The sequence below is a fragment of the Colletotrichum paranaense genome (genome assembly GCF_030867605.1).
Source record: "Colletotrichum paranaense strain IMI 384185 chromosome Unknown Scaffold_5.1, whole genome shotgun sequence".
Taxonomy (NCBI): Eukaryota; Fungi; Ascomycota; class Sordariomycetes; order Glomerellales; family Glomerellaceae; genus Colletotrichum; species Colletotrichum paranaense.
Window position 1 is genome coordinate 3,452,321 of NW_026848963.1, and position 26,211 is coordinate 3,478,531.

Consider the following 26,211-nt stretch of genomic DNA (forward strand, 5'->3'; position numbering starts at 1 on the left):
CCCCGTGGTAGCGGCCCTTTGCGTCAGCGACCATGTCTTCTTCGACTATTAGGCGCCGAGCCATCCCCACCGACAGCAACATCGATAGTGAAATTTCGACCCCTCGAGACGAAAGCCCCGAGAAACCCGAGACTGTAGCTCACGTTGTTCACCATGTAAAACCCAAGACACGGAAACGCCGGAATGGCGCCATCTTCTTACTTGGAAGTTTATTTGGAATTATAGCCGCGGGCTTTTTCGCGAAAAGCAACGACCTCATAGATTTCCCCGAGCTTGGAGAGCTTAGCATGGACAGCTTCTTCGATGTTCTGCCAGCTGGCTTGGTTAAGGACATGCGGGAGCTTGTGGTCAGTAACAATTCAGGTGTCGTCCTTAGCGAGCGAGCGTCATCTAGTTGGCTAGAACTAACATGGCTGGCTGTAAAGCAAGGCGAGCGAGAATTCGTCGATAGCTACGATGCCTTCTCCGTAGGTTTGCAAGCCCGCGCCGAGGGTCTTCATGCCCATCACCCCATGATCATGGTCCCTGGCGTCATCTCAACAGGCCTCGAATCGTGGGGCACGGCCAACGTTTCCCGCCAGTATTTCCGAAAGCGCCTCTGGGGTAGTTGGAGCATGATGCGTGCGCTGGTCCTCGACAAGGAAAACTGGAAGAAACATATCATGCTGGATCAGGAGACCGGCCTCGACCCCCCTCATATCAAGTTACGAGCTGCTCAAGGCTTCGACGCAACCGACTTCTTTATCACCGGTTACTGGATCTGGAACAAGATTTTCGAGAATCTGGCATCAATAGGCTACGACCCGACTAATTCCTTCACTGCCGCGTACGACTGGCGTTTGGCGTACCCCAACCTCGAAACACGCGATCAGTACTTTTCGAGGCTCAAATCTTACATTGAAACTGCGCATGCGTTTTCGGGCAAGAAGGCCGTTCTCGTGTCCCACAGCATGGGAGGGCAAGTCCTTTTCTACTTCTTCCACTGGGTCGCATCCGAGAGTGGTGGACGAGGTGGCGATGATTGGGTCGAACAGCACGTCGAAGCTTGGATCAACGTGAGTGGCTGCATGCTTGGTGCTGTCAAGGACTTGACAGCTGTCTTGTCAGGTGAGATGAGAGACACAGCTCAGCTGAACGCCTTTGCCGTGTACGGCCTCGAGAAGTTTTTGAGCAAAGACGAAAGAGCCCAGCTCTTCCGAGCAATGCCTGGCATTTCTTCCATGCTTCCCATTGGAGGAGATGCTGTTTGGGGCAATTCGACATGGGCACCTGATGACAAGCCGGATCAGGAGCTGTCTTACGGTTCTCTCCTCAATTTCCGTAGCGGCATGAATTGGACAACTCCGGAACGGAATCTGACGGTCGAGTCAGCCATGAACTATCTCTTCAACACTACAGAGGAGTGGTACTCGAGGAATGTGAAGGGTGCCTATTCCCATGGTGTAGCACACACTCAAGCCGAGGTCGACGCCAACGAAAAAGACCCAAACAAATGGATCAACCCCCTGGAGACACGTCTGCCTCTGGCACCGAGCCTCAAGATCTACTGCTTCTACGGTGTAGGCAAGGCAACGGAGCGAGGCTACTACTATCGGTCACCAGACGCACCGGCTCTCACGAACCTGAACATCACAATCGACACAACCCTCACGCAGGGAGAGGTGGATCATGGTGTCGTCATGGGAGAGGGCGACGGAACAGTAAATCTTCTCAGCACGGGATACATGTGTAACCGCGGGTGGAACTACAAGAGGTACAACCCAGCCGGTGTCAAGGTGACGGTTGTCGAGATGGAGCACGAACCCGAGCGATTCAATCCCCGTGGAGGACCCAAGACGGCAGACCACGTGGATATTCTCGGGCGGCAACATCTGAACGAGCTCATCTTGAGGATCGCGGCGGGCAAGGGAAATACGATTACCGACTATGTTGTTAGCAACATTAAGGAGTACGCCGACAAGGTCAAGGTGTATGACGACGGCCAAAGACCCGATGAGGAGCAGGATACCTGGGAGGAGACTTTGGAAAAATTGGTCGGCAACAGTTCATGAGCGGTCCGATTAGAGGCGTTATTTGGCGCAAGGGTACTAAGAGTATTTGGAGCATTTGGGAATGGTTACGACACGGATACAATACCCTCTTATTCGACGAATTTCTGTGTTTCCATGCCTTTAGTCTTTGTGTCTTAATAGGTAATTATTGAACGAGATACACGCTACACATAGAGCTCGCAGCATATTTTTACATGATGAACCTCTGAGGCTTTGACAAGTGACCCTGTAACAGGCCTTATTGTGCAGACTCGGAAAGGTCGCAAATGTTTCTCTATGGTAGGCACGAGTCGCCATGAAGAGACAACAAGCAAGGAGGGGCATGCAAGAACTTGAGGGCGGCATGGGATCAGGTGCACGTTTGCGCTGTCACCAGAGCAGCGACTACAGCGGAAGATCGGTATCCCCAGCCCCTCCATCTCCATCCCCACCCCTCCGCTTCACATTTCCCCCACCTTCACTCCAAAAGAAATAGAAAAAAAAGTTCCCCTCACTGCATGGCAGCCGCCAACCAACTCCCGTCCAAGACTCAGTGTGTTGTCGCTGCCGCTGCCGCTCAGTGGGCCTGTACAGTGCTTTAAGGGTGGACCGTCCGTCCTTACCTCATCCAGCTCGGGCCTGGCCCCAGGCTGCCCTGGCCTGACTAGGTACCTGAAGAGGGGGACCTTGTTGTCAAGCCATGTGGTGTATCAAATCCCAAAGAGTCGAAACTCCAGCCGGCCTCATCTTCATCCCACCGAGTATCCAACGCTTCTCTTCTTCTTCTACTCCTCTTCCCATATTTTAGCAGTCGCTGTTTGCACTGCGCCGGTGATGCAGACCATTCCACTCACGTATCAGCGGTGGTTCTAGCATCATGGCCGACTTCGATCTATACGAGTCTCTCGAGACCAAGCACCAATTTTGGGAAGGTCAGCCAAATTCGCCCCCAAATCCAACCCCTCGTTGCTTCTTCCATCCTCCCCCGCCTTACTGTTCATGATGTTGTCTACTTCGTCTCCTCCCAGACCTTACCTTTCCTACGTCGCACACTGTGCGCATCGTAAGATTTGTCGCTGACCAGAGTCTCGTCGTCAACTGCAGAGCTCGACGACGTCGTCACTACCCAATACCAGTCCCACGACTTAATCGACGAAACCCTGCGATCGTGGCTCTATCTTACTTCGAGGTTCAGAGACAAGTTCCCCGAGAACGAAAACGATGTCGCCACCTGCTGCGAGAAGCTACTGCAATGCAAGCTGTTTCAAGACAACAAGGACTACATTCGCAACCAGATCGTCTACAGCCTTTTGCAGGAGGATGAACCCCCGTCGCTGCACGCCATTGTACTATTCCTTTTGCTCGACGGCCATGCCGATGAGGCCTTATACTCTCGTATGATCGAGGAGGCGTGCTTCCCTCGCCTCCTCGAGCTGATTAACGGACGTAAAGACCAGGATCTGAGGCTGCATCGCTTGCTTCTGGAGCTGATGTACGAAATGTCCCGGGTCGAAAGGTTGCGCACCGCCGACTTGCTCCAGGTTGACGATGGCTTCATTGCATACCTCTTCCAGATCATCGAGGAGTTATCCAACGACGTTCACGACCCATATCACTATCCAATTATCCGAGTGCTGGTATAACTCTCCTCGCCGTGTTCTCTCCTGCTCGTTACTGGCGCTGACGAATATGAAAACAGTTGGTTCTCAACGAACAATACATGCTCGCATCCACCGACGTCGCCTCAGATCCGAACTCGCCCACAGCCCCTCTCACGAATAGGGTGATCAAGTGCCTTAGTCTCCACGGCGATTCGTTCCGCACATTCGGAGAGAACATCATTTTACTTTTGAATCGTGAGACGGAGACGTCCCTGCAACTCTTGATCCTGAAACTCCTTTATCTATTATTTACAACCAAAGCCACATATGAATATTTCTACACCAATGACCTCAAGGTTCTCCTTGACGTTATCATTAGGAACCTGATGGATTTGCCTGACGAAAAGATATCGCTTCGCCACACATACCTCCGAGTCCTGTACCCACTCCTGGCGCACACGCAACTGAGCCACCCGCCGCACTACAAGCGTGATGAGGTACTCAAGGTCTTGAGGATTCTGGGTGGTTATGGAAATTCTCACTTTGCCCCTGCGGACGAAACGACGGTGCGTCTGGTCGACCGAGTCTCGAAAGTGAAATGGCTTGTCGACCAGGAGGCTTCTGGCGAGGCAGAGGTGGCTCGGAAGTTCCTGGGGATCAGTCTCACACGTTCGGACACGGCGAGCAGCGTTAGTGTTGTCGACGTCGCCGCCGTCATGGAGAAACCGGGTGTCATCACCCCGAGTCGCAAGGCCGAGGCAGACGCCGAAGCCAAACAAGGTGAGGCAAAGGCCGGGGCAGGCGCTGTGCGGCCGAAGAAGCCGTTGCCCGAGGTACCAAAACACCGACATGGCGTGCCGGTCGGACCGACGACGACGTTGCATTTGAATGGACATAAGAAGATACCACCAAAAGCACCACCGCCACGGAGAAAGACGAAGCTCCAACCTTTGGAGCCCGTAGCGGACAGTGCCCCTATGCCAGAGGCTTGATAAGAGATCTGGATGTGAGCTGGCCTGGTCCTGGCGGCCGGATCAAACGACGAAATGAATTGGAACAGGTGTTTGCTCGATTTGACGATATGGGCTGGAGTTGTGAACTTGGAAACCAGAGGAGGCATAGCAATCGCAACGTTAAGGATGGCGTCGAGCGTTCGGGTTACGGTCATAGCATATCATGGCGTTTGGGATCCCGAGGACTGCTACACTCAGTCCAAAGACGGTATTACCGCCACCTAGCAGCTGCAAAATTTACGCATTTTGAGTGGATGAGATGAAGATCGAGATTCACGCATGTGTGTGTGCGTTTTTGCGTTAATGAATGTGTTGTTCACCATCAACATCTGTGCTGGATCTGAAGACTTGGTCGGACGTCACTAGGAAGTATCGAAGGGTGAGATCGGAGTTAAGATAGATTCACTTCATCTCGAAGCAACATGAGATGAACACTATATGTTCGCTACTTCCCAACTTCAACTTTACTCGTAAACCTAGAGGCACAGACTCGGCATCATGGACAACAACGGGTAAACATCACTTAGGGTTCATCCGAGGTCAGGTTTCCGTGCTTGGATGTTCCGCATACACGGAAGAAGTCTGCAGATGAATATCCTATCTACCTAAATCGAGGAGGATCGTGTGTACTTTGCAGGCAATATGGCGCGGAGTTGAGACCAATCCAATCAAAGATAACAGAAAATCGTAAAAAAGGAATCACATTTCCATTACCCTGCAAAATGTTCCCCCAAAATGTTATGGATGGTCAGTATGCAGCAACCGCAGATTCGCGGTCTTAGATTACCGCGCAATCTCACAATGTCTGGAGCAAAACGTCAAAAGACATACAACACCAGGTATTCGCTGGTCGTCACCGACCCAACTACTAATCCGGCCCTCATTGGCTTATCTATGGGAGAGCGGACGGGATCCCGAGTTTTCCAATGGGTATGGTCGTATGTGGTGGTGAAAGGGAGTAAAGTTGACTATATTGTGGGTGGTCAAAGGGCAGAATTTGATCTCAGTGAGTTGGTGAGGTGTGTTGCCTGGCTGCGTCAAAAGACCAGGCTATACAGACTACATACACCACCCAGACCTCCAATCCACTAAGTAATCGCGTGGCAATAGTGCTGATGTGTGTTGTTCGAGGTGTCGCTCCAGTACATCAAAATTTCGTACGTCTGAAGAAACGGCTGCACTCACCACTGTCGACCGTTGTTGAATCACAGCGGATGGAGGGGTTTCGTGAATGTCCGATGGGCAAGCTCTCCCCCCCCACGCAGCCACACTCCTGTCAGCACTCAGCTCAAACTTGGAGGCACTGCCCGGGCATGCCGATGGAACTCGGCCCCGGGGGGCTCGGGGGATTGTTTGCAGCCAGAATGCGATAAACACGGGGAAACAAAACAGGAAAAAGGATGGTTGATTGATGAGGAAGGAAGTTGGGGTGCTTGGCAATCGGCAGCCTTTTTTTTTCTTCTTGAAAACAACACTTGGCTGAGGGTGGGTGTGAGACGATCATGACCTCGATTAAGCTCAGGTGGGTTGTGTGTGCTGCGGCTGGGCGTTGATTGGGCCGTGAACTTCAGGTTCAGCTGGAGAGGTTCAGGGTGTTGTTGGTTCAATGGCACGTGAATGGTTGATGTGGCGTTTCTCTGGATTGGAATACATACTGAACGGCCCGGCCGGGTGGGACGGATGCGTCACGTCCTTGCGAGATGGTAGGATCGTGCTGCTGCTTTGGTTGAGGTGTGTGATGTTGGTGACAGCATGTTCCATGGTGAAGATGATTTGACGCGGGCGACTAGTAACGGGTTGGTGGATATCCGTCGAGCTACGAAGATGCAGAGGCCAGAGGGAGAACTGGGAATCGGGAATGCCTATCCGTACTAAAGTAAGGTAGGTAAGGTGCCGTAGGAGAGTTCATACGGATGGACAGTGACACAGTAATTACCTTAGGTAGCTTAGTGAGGTGGAATTTGGAAGGGAAACGGGTCCCCAGGTGTTTGATGGTTAGGTTGCAGCGAATGTCACCCGTTTGGTGGTGTTGAAGAGGGGCGTCTACGTCATCGACGGGGCCTGACGCGCAGCGCTGGAAGCTTTTCTTGGCCTTCGTCTTCTTTTTTTTCTGGTCTTTGCGACGACGGGAGTCTAAGAGGAAATGAGGCAATACCACCAAGTGAGATTTATGACCAAGTCAAGTGTAAGAGGAAGAAACCCTTCTCAGCCCATGTGCCACCTTGAGTGTCTTTTACTCCTCCATGGCCGTGTGAACATATTTGTCTTGATGAGATACGTATTGCATGAGGGACCAGATGAGAAATACCGTGATGTGTTGGAATAATTGGTGACACAGTTTATGAGATGCCCCTTGGTGTTTCGTGACGGTTCACTCACCTGGATAGCTGGAGGCTGGCCACTGTAAGTTCATACAGGTTCAATCCATTGTCTCAAGGTACCTACCTACCTAGGCGTGCTAGGTAATAAGCAAAGTACTTTACCACTTACCCAAGGTGCCTTAGGGTGGACGATCCCAATCCCCCAAAGTAGACGCGCAATTCAGGGTCCAGCTGCGCTAGGTCGACGAGGGCACCCTGCACCTCACTTCAGACCGCAGGCGCAGCTCCTTGTTCGTCAGTCCGTGTTGCGCTGCGGCTTGCCCAGGTTCGTTCTTGCAGCGGCACCCGCGCGCACATTACACAGCACAGCATAGCACAGTGATCGTCAGAAACATCAGATTCAGCGCAAACCTACCTTAAGCTGAGGTACGAGGGAGTCGAAGGCGCAACGGTCCAGAGACAGGACGACGGTGCACGTTTGTCCATGACATGGGATGCTACTGCATTGCAATCAGACTCCAGTAAGACATTTCATTTAGATAACGATTAGGACAGGTACGGAGTAAAAAAGATGGAAAGAGAAAAGGCAACAAGTTGGAAATGGAAACGCACATGGCAGTGGCCAGTGGGCACCCCGTTCGTCTGCCCTCCCCCCTGTCCTGCAATGTCTGTATCCGTCGACGCGGTGCCCAGAGACTGCGATACCCCGGGTCAAAGTGGGAAGCTGGCGTGCAAACATCCCCGGCTCAGGGAACCTAATTACCTGACTTTCGGGCTGTCTGCCACTCCTTTACAATCACGCGTGACGCTTCACCCTCGATCCTCGTTCCCGTCCTGTCAAAAGGTTCCTTCCTTACCTTGCCTACCTTACCATTCCTAGGTACCTCACCGTATAGGTACTTGTGCTTACCTCAACCTTGCTTACGACTTATTGGTATTGATAGCAATCCTGCGCAACACCAACAACCCCATCTTGTTCTCACAAACACCTATCGTAGCACCTGTCTCTCTCTCTCTCCATTTCTCTCCCTCTTCCTCTCCTTTTCCCCCTTCTTTCCCCCCTCTATTCTTCACCTACGTGCCAATCTCAAGCCTGCAACGTCCGGCACGCTCCCGTCATCACCACCTTGAAGCAACTAGCAGTCGCGCAAATCACCAAGGTGCGCAACCAACAACCTCCGAGACACATCAGCATTCCACCGACCCAAATCGGCAGCCGCCACCACGACTCGAACGCACTTGATGACGACATTGGTCTGAGCCCAAGACTACCCTCTCCTACTGCTATTGCGTCAAGCACACCGCAACTGGATACACTAACCACCTTTCCCATTATCGACCCGTCCGTTCCCCCTCCTTCGTCGCGCTAAGGCTGTCTAAACCCGTCTAAAAGCTCACCAGCGACACCTTCCGACGCCGGCATCACTGCTGATACCTTGCGCTAGTCTGAGTCGTAGTTGTCGTTCAGATTAACACCGGCTTCCCGGCCTGTCTCAGTCTCCCTACCTTACCTTACCACACAGAGTGACAGAAATCCGACCGTGTATTCGTCCTAAGAATGCCAACAATGGCAGCCAGATCCCCGCCTCCATCTACACCCACGCCAAAGGCATACTCCAACCACGCGCCGCACATCGCTGATCCCGATTCCTACAGGGAACCAGCTACACAAGATATGGACAGAGCTGCCTACGGCATTGCGGCCGACAGGAACTCAAATCGCACCTCGTCCTATTTCCCTCAACAACCACCTCAGCTCTCCTCCTCCACGTCCTACAACTCTCCCGCTTCCGACCCATCTACATATCCTACTCCTCAGAACACTGCTCCTCTGCCATACGACGGGGACCAAGAAACCCATTACAATACTCTTGCCAACGCGCAATCCGTTAGCCATCAAACACCACACCTCTCACAAGGAAGTGACGGTGCATACTACGGTCCCCCGACTGCTGCTTCAAACTACGACAACAAGCTAGCCGTGCCCTCCGCCACCACTCAGGGCAAGTTTACAGAGGAATGGGATGCAAGTCAAAGAGGAAGCAGTATCATTGACGGTTCCAACATGCCGCGGTCCAACTCGTTCGTCTCCAACAATGGGGACGACCACCTGAGCCTCCCCTCACGCCACAATACCCTCAAGAAGAAGAGCTCGCTGCGCAGAAATGGCAGTCTGAAGCGCAGCGGTAGTCGTCGGAGCATGAAGGCTGGTAGCGTTCGGAGCCTGGCTCTGCAGTCTTCCAACGACGCAGACGAGGTGCACAGCGCTTTCCATTGCCCAGTTCCAACATCTGGGAACCCAACCGAGGCCCTAGCCAACCGATTCCAGTGTAAGCCTTCTCTGGTGCTGACGAGCTATGTGTACGCCAAAGACTAACATCATTTTGTAGCTTGGCGCAAGATTCTCAAGGATCTTATCGCATACTTTCGCGAAATCCAGACGCACTACGAGCACAAGTCTAAGTCCTTGGTGAAGCTGGCCAATGTCGCCAACAACATCTCCAGCCCTCCTGGTTTCCTCAACTCGGGTGGTATCGACGATGCACTGCAAATACTGCGTGCTTATCACAAGGGCGCCATTCTAGAATCAAACAAGGCCAAGGAGATTGAGGAGGATGTCATCCTAGCGCTCACTGGGCTGAGGAATGATCTACACCAGAAGATCAAGGAAATCAAGAACCTGTCTGGAGATTTCAAGAATTCCGTGGAAAAGGAGATGGACGGCACCCGAAGGGCCGTCAAGGCCCTGCAAGACACCCTGGGCCAGACCGACCTCGACCCATCGTTGACGACCGGAAAGCAAGATCCTTACCTCTTGCGACTGGCGGTGGACAGACAAGTTGAGCGCCAGATTGACGAGGAGAACTACTTGCATCAGGCTTACCTGAACTTGGAGAACTCTGGCCGAGAACTTGAAGCAATCGTGGTTGGTGAGATCCAGAAGGCTTACAACGCCTATGCTGGCATCCTCAAGCGCGAGTCTGATGCTGCGTACGGGGCAATTGAAGAGCTCCGTGTTGGCCCAATCTCTATGCCCAAGGATTTCGAGTGGTCGCATTTCGTTCAAAAAGATGACCAGTTCGTTGACCCCAACATCCCGATTCGTTCTGCCGAACACATCCACTATCCCGGTCGGGAGCACGTTGGGTGCCAGGAGATTCGCGCCGGACTTCTCGAGCGCAAAAGCAAGTACCTCAAGAGCTATACAGCTGGCTGGTAAGTGATTCCCTAACTACGGTAACACTGTCACCAAAATTGTTCCGCTGACTTTCAACTCCAGGTATGTACTTTCATCGACTCATCTTCATGAATTCAAGTCCGCGGATAAGGGCCAGGCCCCCGTCATGTCTTTATATCTTCCAGAGCAGAAACTAGGGTCGCACTCGAGCGAAGGAGGATCATCCAATAAGTTCATCCTCAAGGGTCGCCAGACGGGATCAATGCACCGTGGTCACACATGGGTCTTCCGCGCCGAGAGCCATGATACAATGATGGCTTGGTACGAGGACATCAAAGTTCTCACCGAGAGGTCGCCGCAAGAAAGGAGCGAGTTCGTTCGCGGTCATGTTCGAAGTCTCAGCCAGTCTTCGCAGCGCTCCACTAGCAGCGACGGTGTTCTCGAAGACGACGATGACGAGCCATTTTCGGCCGACACGGCGGTCGCAGCCAGCACGAGTTCGAGACAAGACGTCCGCCGTCCCGAAGCAGGTGGGCGATTCCCATCCGACATCCAAGTCAACGCACAGCGAGGCTTACAGGCACCTCTTTCGCCATCTAGTGTAAGCTCCGGATTTGACAACTCTGACCGTGAAGCCGCCGCGCAAGCATACGCTCTGCCGGGAAGCATGCTAGGCGTCTATCACGGGCCGAATGAACATCCCGAACATCCTACAGGTTACGGAGGGTCCGACAGGACCCCAATGGAAGAAATGCCTTCCCACGCAGCCGAATTGTCCCAGCAGGCTCAAGAAGATGGTGTCAACCCTTATACCAGCGAAGCGATTCGCCGATCTCCATCTGGTAGCCGTGGACACCAGGCAGTATTTGTACCTGGAGACGAGGAACAGCGAGTGCAGAGCCACCATGGCGCCATTGGCAATTACGACGATGAATCTAGGCCTGTCTCCAATGTCAGCGGATATGATCGTGGTCTCGAGACACCAGGCGGCAATAGCCAATACGGTCAGTGGATGAATGGCAATGGGAAGGCCTCGTCAGGCCTTTCCAACAGCGGTATCGTCGACCAGCAAGAGACGAGCGAGTACTACGCGTCAGGCGAACGAGATGCCGGTCACGTCAATGTGATTCCTATTGTTGGCATGGGCAACGGCCATGCCCAGCACAATGAGGTTGATCAGAATGGGTTCTCTGGCGCCGACAAATCGTCAACACCTGCAAGCCACGACGTTCCTCGTCAGCATCAACAGTTGTCGGCTATTCGGCCGACTTCTAACACCATCAGAACCGACAGCGTGCCGACGATTTCCAACTTGCATATTCCAGGTGAATACCCCAAGGGTACACCCGGAGTCGAAGCTAGACGTTGAGGAGAATGTGAAGGGACGGGAAAGGAAACCGGAGTAAGGAATGGCTAGGAGGGGAAAACGACGCGAACATGAGGGAGTGGCACTGGTTTAAGAGAAGGGGTCTGCCTGTTCGTTCTCTATCCTATACGATTGAACATAGTGGCATGGGATTCTTGTGTCGAACTTTCTTGTCTTCAATGTGATCGAGAAGAGAATGTTCATGCAGGGAAGCAAGGCGCGGAAAGAGCAACGAGGGTGCCGACCCCCCCTTTTTTCATTTTGACAGTATTTCACTTATCTCCTCGGCGATTTCCAGCACAATGCAAACGATATCCAACCAATTCTTTCTTAGACGTATCCCTCTTCATAAGATCTACCTCTGGCCTTTACTGCTAACACTAGGAGTATCGTTGCACATATTACTGCCAGGCCACCTAAACCAGTCCCAAAGTATTGTGCCCCATGGAACCCGGACAGTTTGTCCGTGTCACTTGGATTAACTTCGACTTCTACGGTCCTCGCGATTCCCATAGCCAGCGATATGGCGTAGCTCGAAACGCCTAGAACAAGACCACTTGCGACCCCTTGGTGCCCCTCTGCCAGGTTTTGTTTGAGCAGGATGGTGGCAAGAGGCATGGTCAGGACCATCCCAAGCGGAGCAAACAAGGTGCTGACGAACGTGTTTGCCCAATACGTCTGGTCGGATGGTGCCGTCGCCATGAGTATAGATGCCAGCAAGAAGGATAGGACGGCTGCGAAGAACGCCCAGTATACCTCTTCTCCGGGCATGAGATACGCCAGCAGCAGGCCCACTGCTACGGCCTCGACGGCAACGGGTACGAAGCCCGCACTGGCAAGGAGCGGATCCCAGCTGCGCAGGACCTCGAGGGCTTGGAAGCCATAAAATGCCCAGATGACGAAGCAGGCCCACGCCGCTGCCGTGCAGCCTAGGATTAGATTCGACTTCGGGGTCATGGCGCGCAGCGGGAGGAGGGGGTTCACAGCGGTGGACTCGTTGTAGAAGAAGGCGGCGAGGAGCATGACGCCGATGACGAGGATGAAGTAGCTGTACGGTGTGCGCCAACCTACGGCCGGTGCCTGGTTCCAAGCGAAACTGAACAGGACGAGACCGCCGCTGCCGAGGAGAGTCCCGGATACGTCGAGCTGTACCCAGATAGTATGATCATAGGGGCCTTTTCGAGGGGCTTGTCGTGGGACGACCAAAAGGCTGAGACCCGCAGCGGAAATGTTGACAGCTGCAAGTACGAAAAAGGACCATTCCCAGGAATCGTTGTAGGCAAAAAGGGACGACATCACCGCGCCTGCCACGAAGCCCAACGGTGCGGCGACGCTGAAAAAGGCCAGTGCCATGTCTTTCCTCTGGCTCGCCGGTAGCGTCCTTTCGAGAACCGAGAAGCCGTTGGGTACGCAGAGCGCCGGTCCCAGGCCCTGCATGGCACGACAGAAGCAGAAGTAGGCGGTGCCGTCTGCCCTGCCGTTTTGGACGTTGATGGAGAAGCCGGCGAGGAGGCTCCAGAGCGAGAACCAGAGGCAGCCGGTGATGATGACGGTCTTGCGGCCAAAGACGTCGCCCAGGCGTTCCGAGGGGACGGCAAAGGCTCCGATGATGAGTGTATAGGCTGCGGTGAACCACGAGTGCTGGCCGCTCGGTATATCTGGAAACGACTCGGCGATGGCGAGGGCCGGTGCTATGGCCTGGACGAGGCCGGCAAACATAAGGAATTGGTACAGACTGACGACGGCTACTAGGAAGGACTCCTTTGCGGACGACAGCGGCTCTGGCGGTATCTCTCGGAGGAGGGGATCTTCCGGATACGCTGCGGTTTGTAGAGCCCAGGAAATGCGCTCCTCGTTTTCGGGGTACCTGGATTTCTCGCCGGGTCTGTTGAGGGGCGTTGCCTCCGTTGAGGACCTGAACCGTTGCGTGAAGACTATCCTCCTGGCGGCCTCGAATAAGTCTGGGTACTCTGAAGGATGTTCGAGTGCCTCGGGTCCTGACCCTCTCGGCAGTGTGGTGGCAGCCGTCGGTTTTACCAACGGCGTGGAAGTCGATGGTTGTCGGGCCTGTATTTCCGTGTCGTTATGTGGGTGTGTGATATCTACAGTCGGAAGTCGAGGAACGGACAACGCCCCTACCATCATGGTCCGTGAGTGAGGTGATGTCGCCGGATCACGAGAGGAAGTAGGCGATACAGGCAACACAGCATCATGCCTGGAGGCGTCGAGGGCCGAAGGAGCGGTACTCGGCCGAGAATAATGAGAGTTCGTTGGGCTCACGCCGTCGTCGTCGAGGATAGGAGAGACAAGAACCGGAGCCGAAGTCCGCCAGCTCAAGTTTCCTGGCCCGTTGGGCCCGAATGGCCTGCTGTCGTTCGCATTTTCTTCTCGAAACTGTTGTCGGAACGACTCTGTGACTGCTATCATGACATCCGCCACCCTCTGCATGGCCTCGTCCGCGTTTCGGGTCTCCCATGCTGTCGTCGGTGTGCGAGCAGTAGACGGTGAATGTGTGGTGCTTGAGTTGCTCATGTCGGTGTGTATTAGGTATATGTATCTGTGAAGACCGCGGCTTGGTGAAATGTCGATACTCAATGTCCAATCTTTGACTGAACGCTACAACAGGGGCAACGACGCAAAGCCGATAGTCACACACGGGTAGACGAAGGCACGGAATAGAAAGCAACGCCAATACAAATGAAACGGTTAGATAGAGTGGAAGGCGAGAAAGAGAATGACAGAAGCCGGTCACCAGTACAAATCAGGTGCAGGAAGTGCCGTGATAGATGAACACCTGCTTGCAGGGGCACGCAGACCAGATACGGACTGCACAGGATCGGGTATTGAACGAGAGACAGTTGTCCAACCTTGGTCACCTTGGTAGCTTGAGCGACTCGACAAATTGGTGTCCACTTCAAGGCCTGAGCTACTGATCCCCGGTGGATGCTGACGATGGCTCTCGCAAGGGGGCTGGCGTAGGCAGTTACTATCCTTTCGGCCATGGTCGTGGGCATGGGCCTCAATCAGGGCGCCGCAGCAGTCCACTGCCTCTCCATGATCCCCCCGTCTCGAAGGGCTGATTCGAAGCTACTAGAGCTTGTCCAAGAACAGTGTCAAGGGTGTCAACGTTTCCTAATCTGAGCTACCGTGTTTGCTACTCGAGGCAGACACGTTTGGGAGATCTTGATGCATGTCTCTCTTTTTTCCGGGATGGCCTTCGGTAAGCGACACGCAAGTTATGCATTGCCGTCACATTGAACTAGTTTGCCAAATCGACTCTCAGTTTTGGATCACACCAACAGTCGACGGACAAACAAGTCTGGCGCTGCGGTGTCGTACAATGTGACGATCGCCATCGGTTCGTCAGGACTATTGCCTAGTGCTCAGAACTCACGATTACAGAAGACCGGTTATGAAGAAAGACAATATGCAGACCGTCGAATAGACTTTTGATGTCCAGCAATCTTTCGACTGCTTGGGCGCGTGTAGATAGACGACGTTGTAACAGGGATCCCTGTAAACAAGCAAGGCTGATGCGAAGGAGGATGGGGGATTGGCGCCAACGATAAACCAGACCCCACTTGTCAAAGAACCGCGCCACCAACAGAGATCCTTCGCAAACGCCCCAGACCGTCCAAGGGAACTTTCGTGATGCTACATGAATGAGACCAAACTCTTGGCCCAGTACAATAAGTGCCATCGCAATAGCGGGTCTCAGATCAGAGCGAACGATTGTTATGCTAAGCTAACTTGATTGAACTCTGTCCTGACTTCGGGTCAGAGTTGTCTGAGAGAGCTGATGCGATATGAAGTTCGTGGCTGAGTCCCGAGAAAGCGAAGTGACTATGAGTAGGAGGATGAGCGTGAGAAAGAGGAGACAGAATGATCACGAACCTTAGAGGGAACATGTCATTGGGCTCAATCGCAATGGTCCAAAATGGTCAATGTCTTCGTCAATCGTGTGCTCGGTTCTTGGGTTATTCTATTGCATACGGGATAACTGGAATGAAAGGCATTGGGATATTTTTGGAAATGACATTCCGTCACAGACTCAGCCTCATTGCAGAAAAGTAACGGCGGGACTGCGGAAGCCGCTTAGACTCTCCGTTCTCAACCGGGTGCCTGGATAGGAGCCAAGCCACTCTTTCTTTCATATTAACCAAGTACTGTTCTTATTTGCTCTGGCAAGTGAAACGCGCGGCGAAGACTACGAGCATATCAGAACTGACGACGCATTCAGAGGTGGAGGATGCCAGGCGTATGTATCCACCACTACAACTTCGTAGTCTCATCCTTTTTCCCATAGAAAACTTGATTTGGTCGCCTGCTAATAAAAAAGAAAAAGAAAAGAAAAGAAAACAAACATACAAGGCGATCTCGGTACACCGCCATTCAAGATTTCGAACATTTCATCTGTTGATTGACATGTTGAATCTTTAGTCTTTGCTGTTTGCGCGGTCTGCTGTTGTTGTCGCATTGCAATGATAACTGGAAATAGCCGAGATACGTATCTGACGCCAGCCGGCGAGGGCCAGAAAAGAGACCTGAAGAGATGGTTACTGGCCTCAATTATTCATTGATTTTGTTTCTCACGATAATGATCAAAACCAAGTGGCTCGCCCCCGAGACCTTGAAGAGAAAACACGTCGGTGGCCTGGATACGACAAATGGTCGTAGGCGAATATTAGGCCATGATCAACCTGAACTGTCCAACACTTTCAATCAAGACTTTTCTCTAATTTTTAGTTGACCACAGTGGATGATGTACATGTAGCCTCGAACCCCTATCGCCAGGCCCGATGAGAAAGCAAAGCAAACCCGAACGCCAGAGTCGTAGTCCAACAGATAAAACCCTCCCCAACTCAGACTTTGAAGCTGAAAACTCCAGTCATGGCCTACCGGCCTCCTCTGCTGAAACCACCCCTGCCACGGCCGCCGCCGAAGCCACCACCTCCTCTCGGCGCACCGCGGCCACCACCGAAGCCACCGCCGCCGCGACCGCCTCCACGGCCACCGAAACCACTGCCACCACGGCCTCTGGGAGCACCTCCACGGCCGCCAAAGCCGCCACGGGGACCACCACGACCGCCTCTTGCCGGGCCACCACGGCCGGCACGCTTGACCTTGGGGGCACCTGGGGGAGGCTTGGGCTTGGGCAGGAATTTCTCCAATGGCAGAAGCTTCTCGGATCCGATGTAGAACTTATCGCCCTCCTTGAAAGAAGTTGCCTGGATACCCTCGGAGGGCTTGATGGTGAAGTAAACCTGGTTGATGGGTCCGAGGACTTCGTCGACCTTGCCAACGGCAGTCTGTCAGAAAAAGGACAAAGTTAGTCGAGTCTCATTTCCATTGGCTGATTTCGATCGAGATATAAATCGACGAGGGGTAGGTCGCACCTTGTTCTCGAGGAAGATCTGAGCGTTGAAATGAGGAACCTTGGGGTTGATGCTCTCGCAGATCATCTCGCCTTCGCAAGCGTGCATGAACTTGCCCATCTCTATACAAAAATTGCCGATTAGAATACTCTCGTGAGACAAAACAGCGACAAGGTGAGAGAACGTACCAAGAATTGTCGCGGGCGGGCCCATATCTCTGTTCTGGAAGCCACCACGGCCTTTGAGGTTATGTTAGCATCAAACTGTGAATTCCGTCACCGAGCAGACCCAATCTGCAAGTGCATTGGGATAATGAAATGTAGAGTAATTTCATACCTCCAAAACCGCCGCCGCCGCGACCACCGAAACCACCACCACCACCGCGACCGCGCGGAGCTCCTCGTCCGAATGACATGTTGATATGTGGATTGGCGGGTTGTCGTTCGGAGCTGCTCCTGTACTGAGTGCTTTGGTGCTGCTATTGAAAAAAACGAGGCCAACGGGCAGCCGACAGAAAATTTCCCAGCGACCAAATTGTGGTGCAGGCCAATCGAGCTCCCTCATTGGCCACGGCTAGCGGGTCGGAACAATCCCTTCCGGGTGACCCCGCCAAAATTTCCAATACCTGGCCAGCCACCAGCCCACCTGCCTGACTTGAGGGCCATTGGCGGGGTGGTGGGCTCCAATGCAGGGAGTGCGGGCCAGACACCACCAGAAAGTCGTCCGAACACCTTGTTTGACTCACCGTAGGCTTTGGCGGGGTTGCTTCGCTGTGTTTCGCCCAAATTTGTTGGCACGAAAATCGATCTTCGTGTGCCTTTACTTTTTCAACCCTCACCCTTCTCACGCCTACCACGACCGCTCAATTGGACGACATTATGGATTCCGCGAAGCAGGCCGTCGAGGCCGTCACCGAGGGCGTCAAGAAGGTCGCTCTCAACAAGGACAAGGCGCCAAAGAAGGAGAAGAAGGCTAAGGATACTGGCGATGCCTCGGCCGGACCCCTCGAGCTCAACCCTCCGCCCGATTTCCTCCAGAAGAGACTCGACCTTTTCGACAAGTTGAAGAAGGAGTACGATGAAGAGCTCGCCAGCAGGCCACGTGAGGCCATCACCATCACCATGCCTGACGGCTCTATTCGTCAGGGCACCAGCTACGAGACCACCCCCGGCGAAATCGCGAAGAGCATCTCCAACAGTCTGTACAAGCGCACCGTTGTCGCAAGACTCGACGGCGACCAGAACCAGTTGTGGGACTTGGATAGACCTTTGGAGAAGAGCTGCAAGTTGGAGTTGGTGAGCTTTGACGACGAGCAGGGCAAGCAGGTCTTCTGGCACAGCTCCGCACATATTCTTGGCGAGGCTTGCGAGAGGAGATTCGGATGCTCTCTGTGCATCGGTCCTCCGGTCGATAATGGTTTTTACTACGAGATGGCGCTTCCCGGCGGCGCTTCTGTCCAGGCTAGCGACTGGAAGCCCCTCGAGTCTATTGTCGGATCGATTGTGAAGGAGAAACAGAAGTTTGAGCGCCTCGAGCTTACCAAGGAGCAGCTTCTGGAGATGTTCAGCTACAACAAGTACAAGCAGCACATTATCAACGACAAGATTCCCGATGGTACGAAGACCACTGTTTACCGCAACGGTCCTCTGATCGATCTTTGCCGTGGACCTCACGTTCCCAGCACCGACCGTATCGAGGCTTTCAGCATCATGAAGAACAGTGCCTCCTACTTCCTCGGCAACCAGGAGAATGACTCTCTGCAGCGAGTTTACGGTGTCAGTTTCCCTAGCAAAAAGGAGCTGGCTGCGCACAAGAAGTGGCTTGAGGAGGCAGCTGCCCGTGATCACCGCAAGTTGGGCCAAGACCAGCAGCTCTTCTTCTTCCACGAGCTCTCCCCCGGCAGTGCCATGTGGCTGCCCCACGGTGCGCGTATCTACAATACCCTCCTGGCTTACATCAAGGAGCAATACTTCAAGCGCGACTACCACGAGGTTATCTCGCCCAACATGTACAACGCAGAGCTGTGGAAGATCAGTGGTCACTGGGACCACTACAAGGATGACATGTTCGTCCTTGATGTCGACAAGGAGAAGTTCGGCTTGAAGCCCATGAACTGCCCTGGCCACTGCCTCATGTTTGCTCACACCCCCAAGGCGTATCACCAGCTGCCGTGGCGTGTTGCTGACTTTGGAGTCCTTCACCGCAACGAGGCCAGCGGTGCCTTGTCCGGTCTCACCCGTGTGCGCAGATTCCAGCAGGACGACGCTCACATCTTCTGCAGAGAGGATCAAATCAAGTCTGAGATCAGCAACTTGTTTGACTTCCTCAGTGAGATGTACGGCCTGCTGGGTTTCACCTTCAAGCTCCGTCTCTCCACTCGCCCAGACAAGTACTTGGGAGAGCTTGAGACATGGAATAGGGCTGAGGGCATGCTGAAGCAGGCACTCGACGAGTTCGCCGCCACAGAAGGCGGTGTGCCATGGACTATCAACGAGGGTGATGGCGCCTTCTACGGTCCCAAGATTGACATCAAGATCCTGGACGTCTTGAACCGTGAGTGGCAGTGCGCCACTATTCAACTGGACTTCCAACTTCCTCAGAGCTTTGGTCTTGAGTACGTCTCAGCGGAAGTCAACACTAAGCCAAAGGAAGAGGAGGCACCTGCCGCTCCCAAGGTCCCCGAGTTCAAGGCCAAGGACCCTCAAGCCGTTATCGACTCAGCTGCCGGTACTGGCGAGGAGGAGAAGGAAAAGAAGCGCGTCATCAAGCCTTTGACGAACGGCTGCCAGCGCCCTGTCATTATTCACCGTGCCATGGCTGGATCCATTGAGAGATTCACAGGTTAGAATTGCGCATGGCATGTCGCTTGAGCATCGCTAACATTCGTGCCCAAGGTATCCTCATCGAGCACTTCGCCGGAAAGTGGCCCTTCTGGCTCAGCCCTAGGCAAATCATGGTCATCCCTGTTGGTAAGGGCTTCGTCGAGTACGCCGAGGAAGTCCAAGCCACCTTCAAGAAGCAGGGCATGTGGGTGTAAGTAGTTCTCCGCTACCCGTTTGGATCTGGAAGAGATTCGCTAACTAAACCTCTCTAGTGATGTCGACCTGTCCGGCAACACGCTGCCCAAGAAGATTCGCAGCGCTCAGCTTGGGTACGTACAATGGACTGCGCTTCCGTTTGGTTTGAGAATGTGACTAACTCGCATAGCCAATACAACTTCATTTTCGTCGTTGGTGACGAGGAGATGAAGAACAAGCAGGTCAACATCCGCTACCGTGATGACACCTCGAGCCAGGACCGCGGCAAGCCCGTTGACGTCGCCGAGGCCGTTGAGAAGATCAAGAAGCTGCGCGAAGAGCGCGGCACCTATAACCCATTCCCCTCCGTGGTGAAGCCCAAGGAGGACAAGGCATGAACGTGAGAGATGGAGCATGGCTTTCATGACAAAATGAATTTTGAAGATGGTGTTTGGGAGGGTGGTGAAACATTTTGCAATTTGTAGCCTAGACTAGAGGCGCAAATCGTATCCATGGATGTGCGGGAACAAAATACGAAAAATCGAATTTCAAATGATGCCAATGGACGACGATCGAGTGGCAATGATCAAGTGGCAATGGAGGAAAATGTGTAAGTAGGGTATCATGCGTATTGTATTTTCGCGTGCACGCTTAGATGTGTATCTCTGTGCTACAGACGTCCATTCCCTCAGTGCAATTGACTGATAGTTCCCGCTCCGTATTGTTCACCTCTGGCTTCGCCTCGTATGATTCTGCGGCGAAAGACTAGCTCGTGGCCCCAGTTCGTGTTCTCGCTGCGCAAAGAGATCTTACGAGACCTCTCTTGTTTCTTTATTCTTGTGCTCGTGTTGAGGCGCAAACACGTCTCAAGAACTAGGAAGGACAGACTCTCGCCCGCTTAGCTCATGGTATGACCGAAAAAGTTAGGAGACACGCCCTAAGGCTTGGGAATATGAATGCTCTTGCTGGTCATAAGGCATCCGTGAACCACGAACACAAGAGCAATGGGGTGGAATTCCAGTGCAGTTCCCGACAGCCACGTTCCGAGAGGAAGGTCCTGAAGAATCCAACGCTGAGATACCAAGTAAGCCATCACAGCGTCAAGGCCAAGACTGGTAGGGATGGGAGTGCCTTCGAAGTATTTGCTTTTTCCAGTTGCATCCTTGGGAAGAGCGGCGACAGTTACGTTGAAGCGAGCGAGACGCGTGAGGCCGCAGAGGACAAAGAAGGTCAGGCAGAGGTGGTCGATGGGTGTGCGCAAACCAAGGGCGAAGGCCACAGAAGCAGGAGCGACGCCGAAAGAGATCTGTGTTATATATCAGCCGGGCTTGCTCCAACTCAATCCCGCTCGGAGAGACTCTGTTATTCCCTGGCAAGGATTATAGGTGTAGACCATCGACCCGGGATAAACGGATTTGTCGCTTGAAAACGTACCAGGTCAGCCAGAGAATCAAGCTCTTGGCCCATCATACCACTCTTCTTTCTCCAACGTGCAACTTTACCGTCCATGAAGTCGAAGAAGAGGCCAAATGGTAGGAAGGAGAGGGCGAGGTACAGCGTGCTAGTGGACGAGGGATCGCCAAGACAGTAGCGCAAAGAGGTAAAAATTGACATGACACCACAAGCTCCTATTCCACAGCAAGTCAGCAGTGCTCTTCTCCTCTCAATATGACTTTGCAGTGCATCCGGTCTCAGAAGACGCATCTCGCTTGGGACAACGTGCGGAAGAAGCTGGGAATATGTGAGACCGTACCATTACAGAGGGTAATTGCGTCGGCGAGGTGGAGGGCGCGGATCAAAGAAAAGTGACCGGGGTCGGCCGCGAGAAGGAGATTCTGCTTGTCGTGGGCTGCATTGAAGGCGACGTATTAGCTCGGATGGCATCTGGAGAAAGCAGTGCGTGCAACATACCAGGCTCGGCGAAGCTATCAGCAGCATCTTTGGCTGCCTTGCCATTGGTGGCTACGCTGCTTGTCCGTTTCGACATGTTTGGTTGGGGCTTTCCCTGAGGCTAGCTGTGTGGACTGTGAAGACGTTGTCGGAGGAGAGACACAGTGGATGCTTGTTGATATGCCCGTTCAATTTCGTGAATTTTTCCTTGTCCTTTTGGAAATCTCGACGGTGGGCATTAAGAGGGACGAAGCACGAAAATTGTGGAAGCGGAGAAGAGAGGTTGAGAGGATTGAGCTAGTTTTTGTATGCAGCAGCTTCGTGGAGTGGGAGGCAGGTGTAGGAAGAAATGTGAATGGAGGTGCTGGGCAAGCAAGGTAGGTAGGTAGGTCGGCATGAGGTAAGTCGGTCACACTCCTCCGCCTCAAAGCCAACTAGGATAGCTGGGGAAGGCACATGCCGTCATAGCCCTGTCGTTCTAGACCTGAAGCCGACTAGCGGGGGAGCTGGTCTAGCTCACGAGGTGCCGTGCACGTGATTTCCACCATGGTGTCCAACGTCGCACGGTCCAGGCACCGCCAACAACCGGGAAATCTTGGCACGGGCACCATATTGGCATATGCCAGCCACATGGGGGCACCCACGCACCTTTCCTTAGGGTACCTAAGCTATTTGGCTACCTCAATGGACAACACCTTTTGGCCAACCCATTTTTAGCAGTTTCTTATCTTACCTTACCTACTTTCTAGAAGGTTGCTGTCAATGTCATGTCGTACGTGCCATTGCGAGGTCTAAGCTTCATGTGTGTAGCCGTGTATTCATTTCGTGTATTATTTACAACGACGAGGCAGATCACTTGTTCTTCTGCTGTAAAAACCACCTTGGCTTGTTGCGTCGCAGTGGCCACCCAACCTAAGTCACAGCGTCTCGTACGTGGTCTTATCCATGTCCAAGGCGTCTCGTCTGCTAGGTATTTCGAGGCGGGTAACCCCCTAATTTGATGCTCGCCAACCAGGAGATAGCGCGCCATATATTGGAATGTGATACTCCAGTATAAGGCGGATGTCTAGGCGTGCTTCGCCAGGAAGTTGTAGGAAAGACGTGCAATTTCCATCATTGTTTTTGGACGAGCCAGGAACCCATGCCATATAGATGATGGCAATGGTGCTCCAATTCTTCCTCTCGTTTCGTAAATACTATTAAGTTTTATCTCCAGCTGCCGCTCGTAAGAATGACAGAAACGCCACGGATTTCCTTTATCGAACAATAAGGATCGAAAATCCGTCGACCCAGGCTCCACAGGAGCCTGCCACACCGCAAATAGTGTATCCTCTTGGGGGTATCAAAGTATGTCTGTCGGGGTGATCAGCGACAACTGACGATTAAATGAAACTGCGTTTCCTAGACTTACGTGGATCCGCCCTGAGCATTGCCAAATATAGGCGACCGTCTGCCCAAGCTCGTGAGGACCTGGATTGCATCAATCCAAGCGCCCGAGCGGACGTAAAAGCCTGAGATGTATTCACCCCGGCGAATATCTAATGGGCATCTGTTAGTATATGGGCTTAACTTGACCCTGGCAGAATGGACATACCAAAATCAAACGCATCGCCACCCTCTTTGCCTCCCCGTTTGCCAAATAATTGCGTTGTGTCGTCATCATATACGAATTCCATGCCGTCTACTGCATATCCATGGTAGAAGATGATGCGGGAGAGCACTCGGTTCTGTTTTCCGCCGCTCTCAAAGATGATTTCCTGTGGCTCAGTGCCATCCATGGCTGAGTGGCCCAGAGGTTTGCCTCTGTAGGCTGTCTTGCCGAGCGGGCCAGGGGTTAATTTGAATGAAGACTCCTTGGAGCACAGCTTTTTGAAATCATCGATTTCCAAAGAACCGCCGCTATGCGATTTGACCGACACCCTAAGCCGCCCCTTCCGCTTGTTCTCTGGGAGCTTCTCGCGTAGCTCGCGGTCGTTCAATGTTAGTTGACGTTGTACCGAATTGTTTTCGAGGGGATATTCAATCCATTTTCGGCAGAGATCATCGTCCTCTGCGAATAGCTCGATGAATGCGATTCCAGTCGCTGCCATGACAACCACGTTTCCGCTCTCAATTGGGAAAGCGTGGACGCTGTCGTCAGCGTTCATGGGGGGGTCGTTTGGCAACCTGAAGCAGGGATGGGCGCGGAAACGTAAACAATCCAAGCGGTGCCAACCGCACTCGTCATCTTGAAGAACCAGGCCCCCCTTGGACTTGGTCCTTGTGCAGAATGCCTCACGGGTCACGAAGCTGCGATTGAGTGTCAGGTAGTCGCGGAGCATCACGCCAGACTCCTGATGAGGACATCCAAAAAGGTGGCCTGTCTCGTGCAGATGGGCACCAATTCCGATGTTCGCTGCCTCCCAGGAGCTGCCAGCCTGGTTGCAATCGTTGGCGACGTAGGCAAGGTCAGTCGGAGTGCAATCCGTAAATGCAGGGACGACTTCTTCGAAACTCGTGGGATAGCTTTGCAGGCAATGGGATCCGAAAATGGCCAAGTGCAGATCACCTGCATTACCGCCCAACGCTGCGTGGCCCCTTACGACATTGGCCTCCTTATCCCATTGCGTATCGAGCATCAACACGGAAACGTATTGCTTCTGGCCACCTAGTGGCCTGAAGTATTGTTTCACCGCATCGGCAGCTATTTCGTATAGGTCCCCCTTCTTGCTCGCCTTCTCATTCTGTTGCGCTAGCTCGAGATCTCGAATTTCGGCGACTGTCTTGTCTGATCTGATGATATGGATCCTGGCCTCAGAGCGTAGATTTCCGTTTTCTCGATCCCGCTGGTTCGATGTGCCGGCGGTCCATTCCTCCTCAAACCTGAAGACGCGACGTCCAAGTTTGTTTCGCCACATTTGCTCAGCTGTAAAGGCTTGCCAGAGGTAAGCGGCCATTCGGAATTTGCGAACTGCCGTCTCCAAATCATTGCCCTCTCGCTCAATCCTTGTAGGTACCGCATCGAAGGTCTCAGGAGAATCCTTGGCAACCATGATAGCGAGCTGCAGCGGAGGTGCATTGTTCGCCGGCAACATGTGTATCGTCAAGTAAGATGCGTGAATCGGATTGGATGACGAACTGTTGGGCAACTTTGGACTTGAGAAGTCGAAGCGGATCTTGTTTGGGCCTGGCTGTAGGTAGACGAGGGCCTTGAAATTGTAGTTGCATGCGGGCCAACATGTTGGTGGAAAGTTGTCGTCGAGTCGGGTTACCGAAACAGTGCCGTCGAGAGAGTGCTGCGAGGAGTCGCCAATAGTCCCATGTACGAGGAGAACCTTTTGGTATACCTTCTCAAGTATTAGCAGAGCGCTCGGAAGCTGCAGCTAGAAGCTGGTGGCCGCGGTTGCGGATGTCTATGGCTGGCCGTCTGAGCGAAGCCGCCGCGAGCATGATTGGAGAAGCAAAGGTGACACCGCACGGGGCCACGACCCATGCGTATGATTGAGATGACCTACCCAGGCATTGTCGGTGATATTTGCAACTCTGGGCGCATATTGAGAGACTGGCAACGCCGACTTCCCGCCCACAACAGGAGAACCGAGGCCTGCCATACCAGAAACGCTGTGTCGGTGGGAATTGGGCACCGGTTGCAGCGGCGGACGAGCTTGAGGATTGCCCCCATTGGAGTCCTTTACTTGGAGGTCGAGAGCAGAATCGGAGGCTTGAGCCATGGATGGTGGGGTCGAGGCACCGCTTGTGGCAGTGGGAGTGGTAATGTTACTGGCATCGCTGGAAACGTCGGTGTTTGAGCGGTCGGTCTTGAAGCTGGCTTTCGAACGACGCCGAAGTCCTCTGAAGTTGAGAATGGACGGAGCCATTGTGCCTCATAGAGCATGCGATAGCTCAACCGCAAACGAGTGACAGCTTCAGCAGTAGATATTTTGGCATGTGCAGCGTTCTGGAGCAGATGATGCAAAATAGAAGAGTCGGGCTCGGGTCCAACGGAGGGAGGAGCAGAGAGCTGGATTGGGTTTGTCTTTACGAGCAGAAGTAGATAGGTAGGTAAGTAGGTAGGTTATTGAGGACAGGTAGAAACCCAACGACGGTAGAACCGGACGGGGGGAAGGGTTCCTCGAATCGGGTCACTGATCAGCGAGCGGTATCTGCAACGAGTGTGCGCTTGGTGCGGGATGGTCGACGTTTGAAAGTAGGCGACGTGGACGGATCCGCAGGAGTGCGGCTGTGATGAAGGACAATTGGCAAGCAGCAGCAAATTCGAGAAGGTAGATTTGGCAGCGCAATAGGAGAGCAAGCAAGAAAGGAAGAAGAAAAAAGGGCGCAAGTGGTCTGCAGGGAAAGGATGGGAACAGACCCAGGATGGGATGAGAGAGAGGACCAGATGAGAGATGGGATGGATGATGGGGGGGAAGCTTGGGAAGGA

At 53.3% G+C, this 26,211-nt stretch overlaps 8 protein-coding genes across 8 annotated transcripts; 4 read left to right on the plus strand and 4 right to left on the minus strand.

Moving 5' to 3' along the window:
- Positions 1-32: 32 nt before the first annotated feature.
- CPAR01_07568 (Lecithin:cholesterol acyltransferase) lies at positions 33-2,051 on the plus strand (the record flags this gene model as incomplete). Its single annotated transcript, XM_060491837.1, has 1 exon — positions 33-2,051. One exon carries the CDS (start codon positions 33-35, stop codon positions 2,049-2,051), a length of 2,019 nt encoding a protein of 672 aa, XP_060350711.1.
- Positions 2,052-2,907: 856 nt separating this feature from the next.
- Positions 2,908-4,623, plus strand: CPAR01_07569 (uncharacterized protein; the record flags this gene model as incomplete). Its single annotated transcript, XM_060491838.1, has 3 exons — positions 2,908-2,962; positions 3,099-3,667; positions 3,730-4,623. The coding sequence occupies 3 exons, from the start codon at positions 2,908-2,910 to the stop codon at positions 4,621-4,623; spliced, it is 1,518 nt and encodes a 505-aa protein (XP_060350712.1).
- Positions 4,624-8,532: 3,909 nt separating this feature from the next.
- On the plus strand, positions 8,533-11,512 carry CPAR01_07570 (PH domain-containing protein; the record flags this gene model as incomplete). Its single annotated transcript, XM_060491839.1, has 3 exons — positions 8,533-9,295; positions 9,356-10,181; positions 10,246-11,512. The coding sequence occupies 3 exons, from the start codon at positions 8,533-8,535 to the stop codon at positions 11,510-11,512; spliced, it is 2,856 nt and encodes a 951-aa protein (XP_060350713.1).
- Positions 11,513-11,839: 327 nt separating this feature from the next.
- Positions 11,840-14,041, minus strand: CPAR01_07571 (aminotriazole resistance protein; the record flags this gene model as incomplete). The annotated part of the gene is made up of 1 exon (XM_060491840.1): positions 11,840-14,041. The coding sequence occupies one exon, from the start codon at positions 14,039-14,041 to the stop codon at positions 11,840-11,842; it is 2,202 nt and encodes a 733-aa protein (XP_060350714.1).
- Positions 14,042-16,404: 2,363 nt separating this feature from the next.
- CPAR01_07572 (H/ACA ribonucleoprotein complex subunit 1) lies at positions 16,405-17,299 on the minus strand (the record flags this gene model as incomplete). Its single annotated transcript, XM_060491841.1, has 3 exons — positions 16,405-16,818; positions 16,906-17,123; positions 17,221-17,299. 3 exons carry the CDS (start codon positions 17,297-17,299, stop codon positions 16,405-16,407), a joined length of 711 nt encoding a protein of 236 aa, XP_060350715.1.
- Positions 17,300-17,636: 337 nt separating this feature from the next.
- CPAR01_07573 (threonyl-tRNA synthetase) lies at positions 17,637-20,299 on the plus strand (the record flags this gene model as incomplete). Its single annotated transcript, XM_060491842.1, has 4 exons — positions 17,637-19,725; positions 19,779-19,917; positions 19,979-20,035; positions 20,092-20,299. Coding segments are annotated over 4 exons (2,493 nt in total), but the record flags the coding sequence as incomplete, so codon positions are not given.
- Positions 20,300-20,838: 539 nt separating this feature from the next.
- On the minus strand, positions 20,839-21,888 carry CPAR01_07574 (CDP-diacylglycerol-serine O-phosphatidyltransferase; the record flags this gene model as incomplete). Its single annotated transcript, XM_060491843.1, has 4 exons — positions 20,839-21,207; positions 21,336-21,529; positions 21,655-21,750; positions 21,813-21,888. 4 exons carry the CDS (start codon positions 21,886-21,888, stop codon positions 20,839-20,841), a joined length of 735 nt encoding a protein of 244 aa, XP_060350717.1.
- Positions 21,889-23,047: 1,159 nt separating this feature from the next.
- CPAR01_07575 (metallopeptidase) lies at positions 23,048-25,648 on the minus strand (the record flags this gene model as incomplete). Its single annotated transcript, XM_060491844.1, has 4 exons — positions 23,048-23,144; positions 23,203-23,329; positions 23,386-25,117; positions 25,286-25,648. The coding sequence occupies 4 exons, from the start codon at positions 25,646-25,648 to the stop codon at positions 23,048-23,050; spliced, it is 2,319 nt and encodes a 772-aa protein (XP_060350718.1).
- Positions 25,649-26,211: the final 563 nt, after the last annotated feature.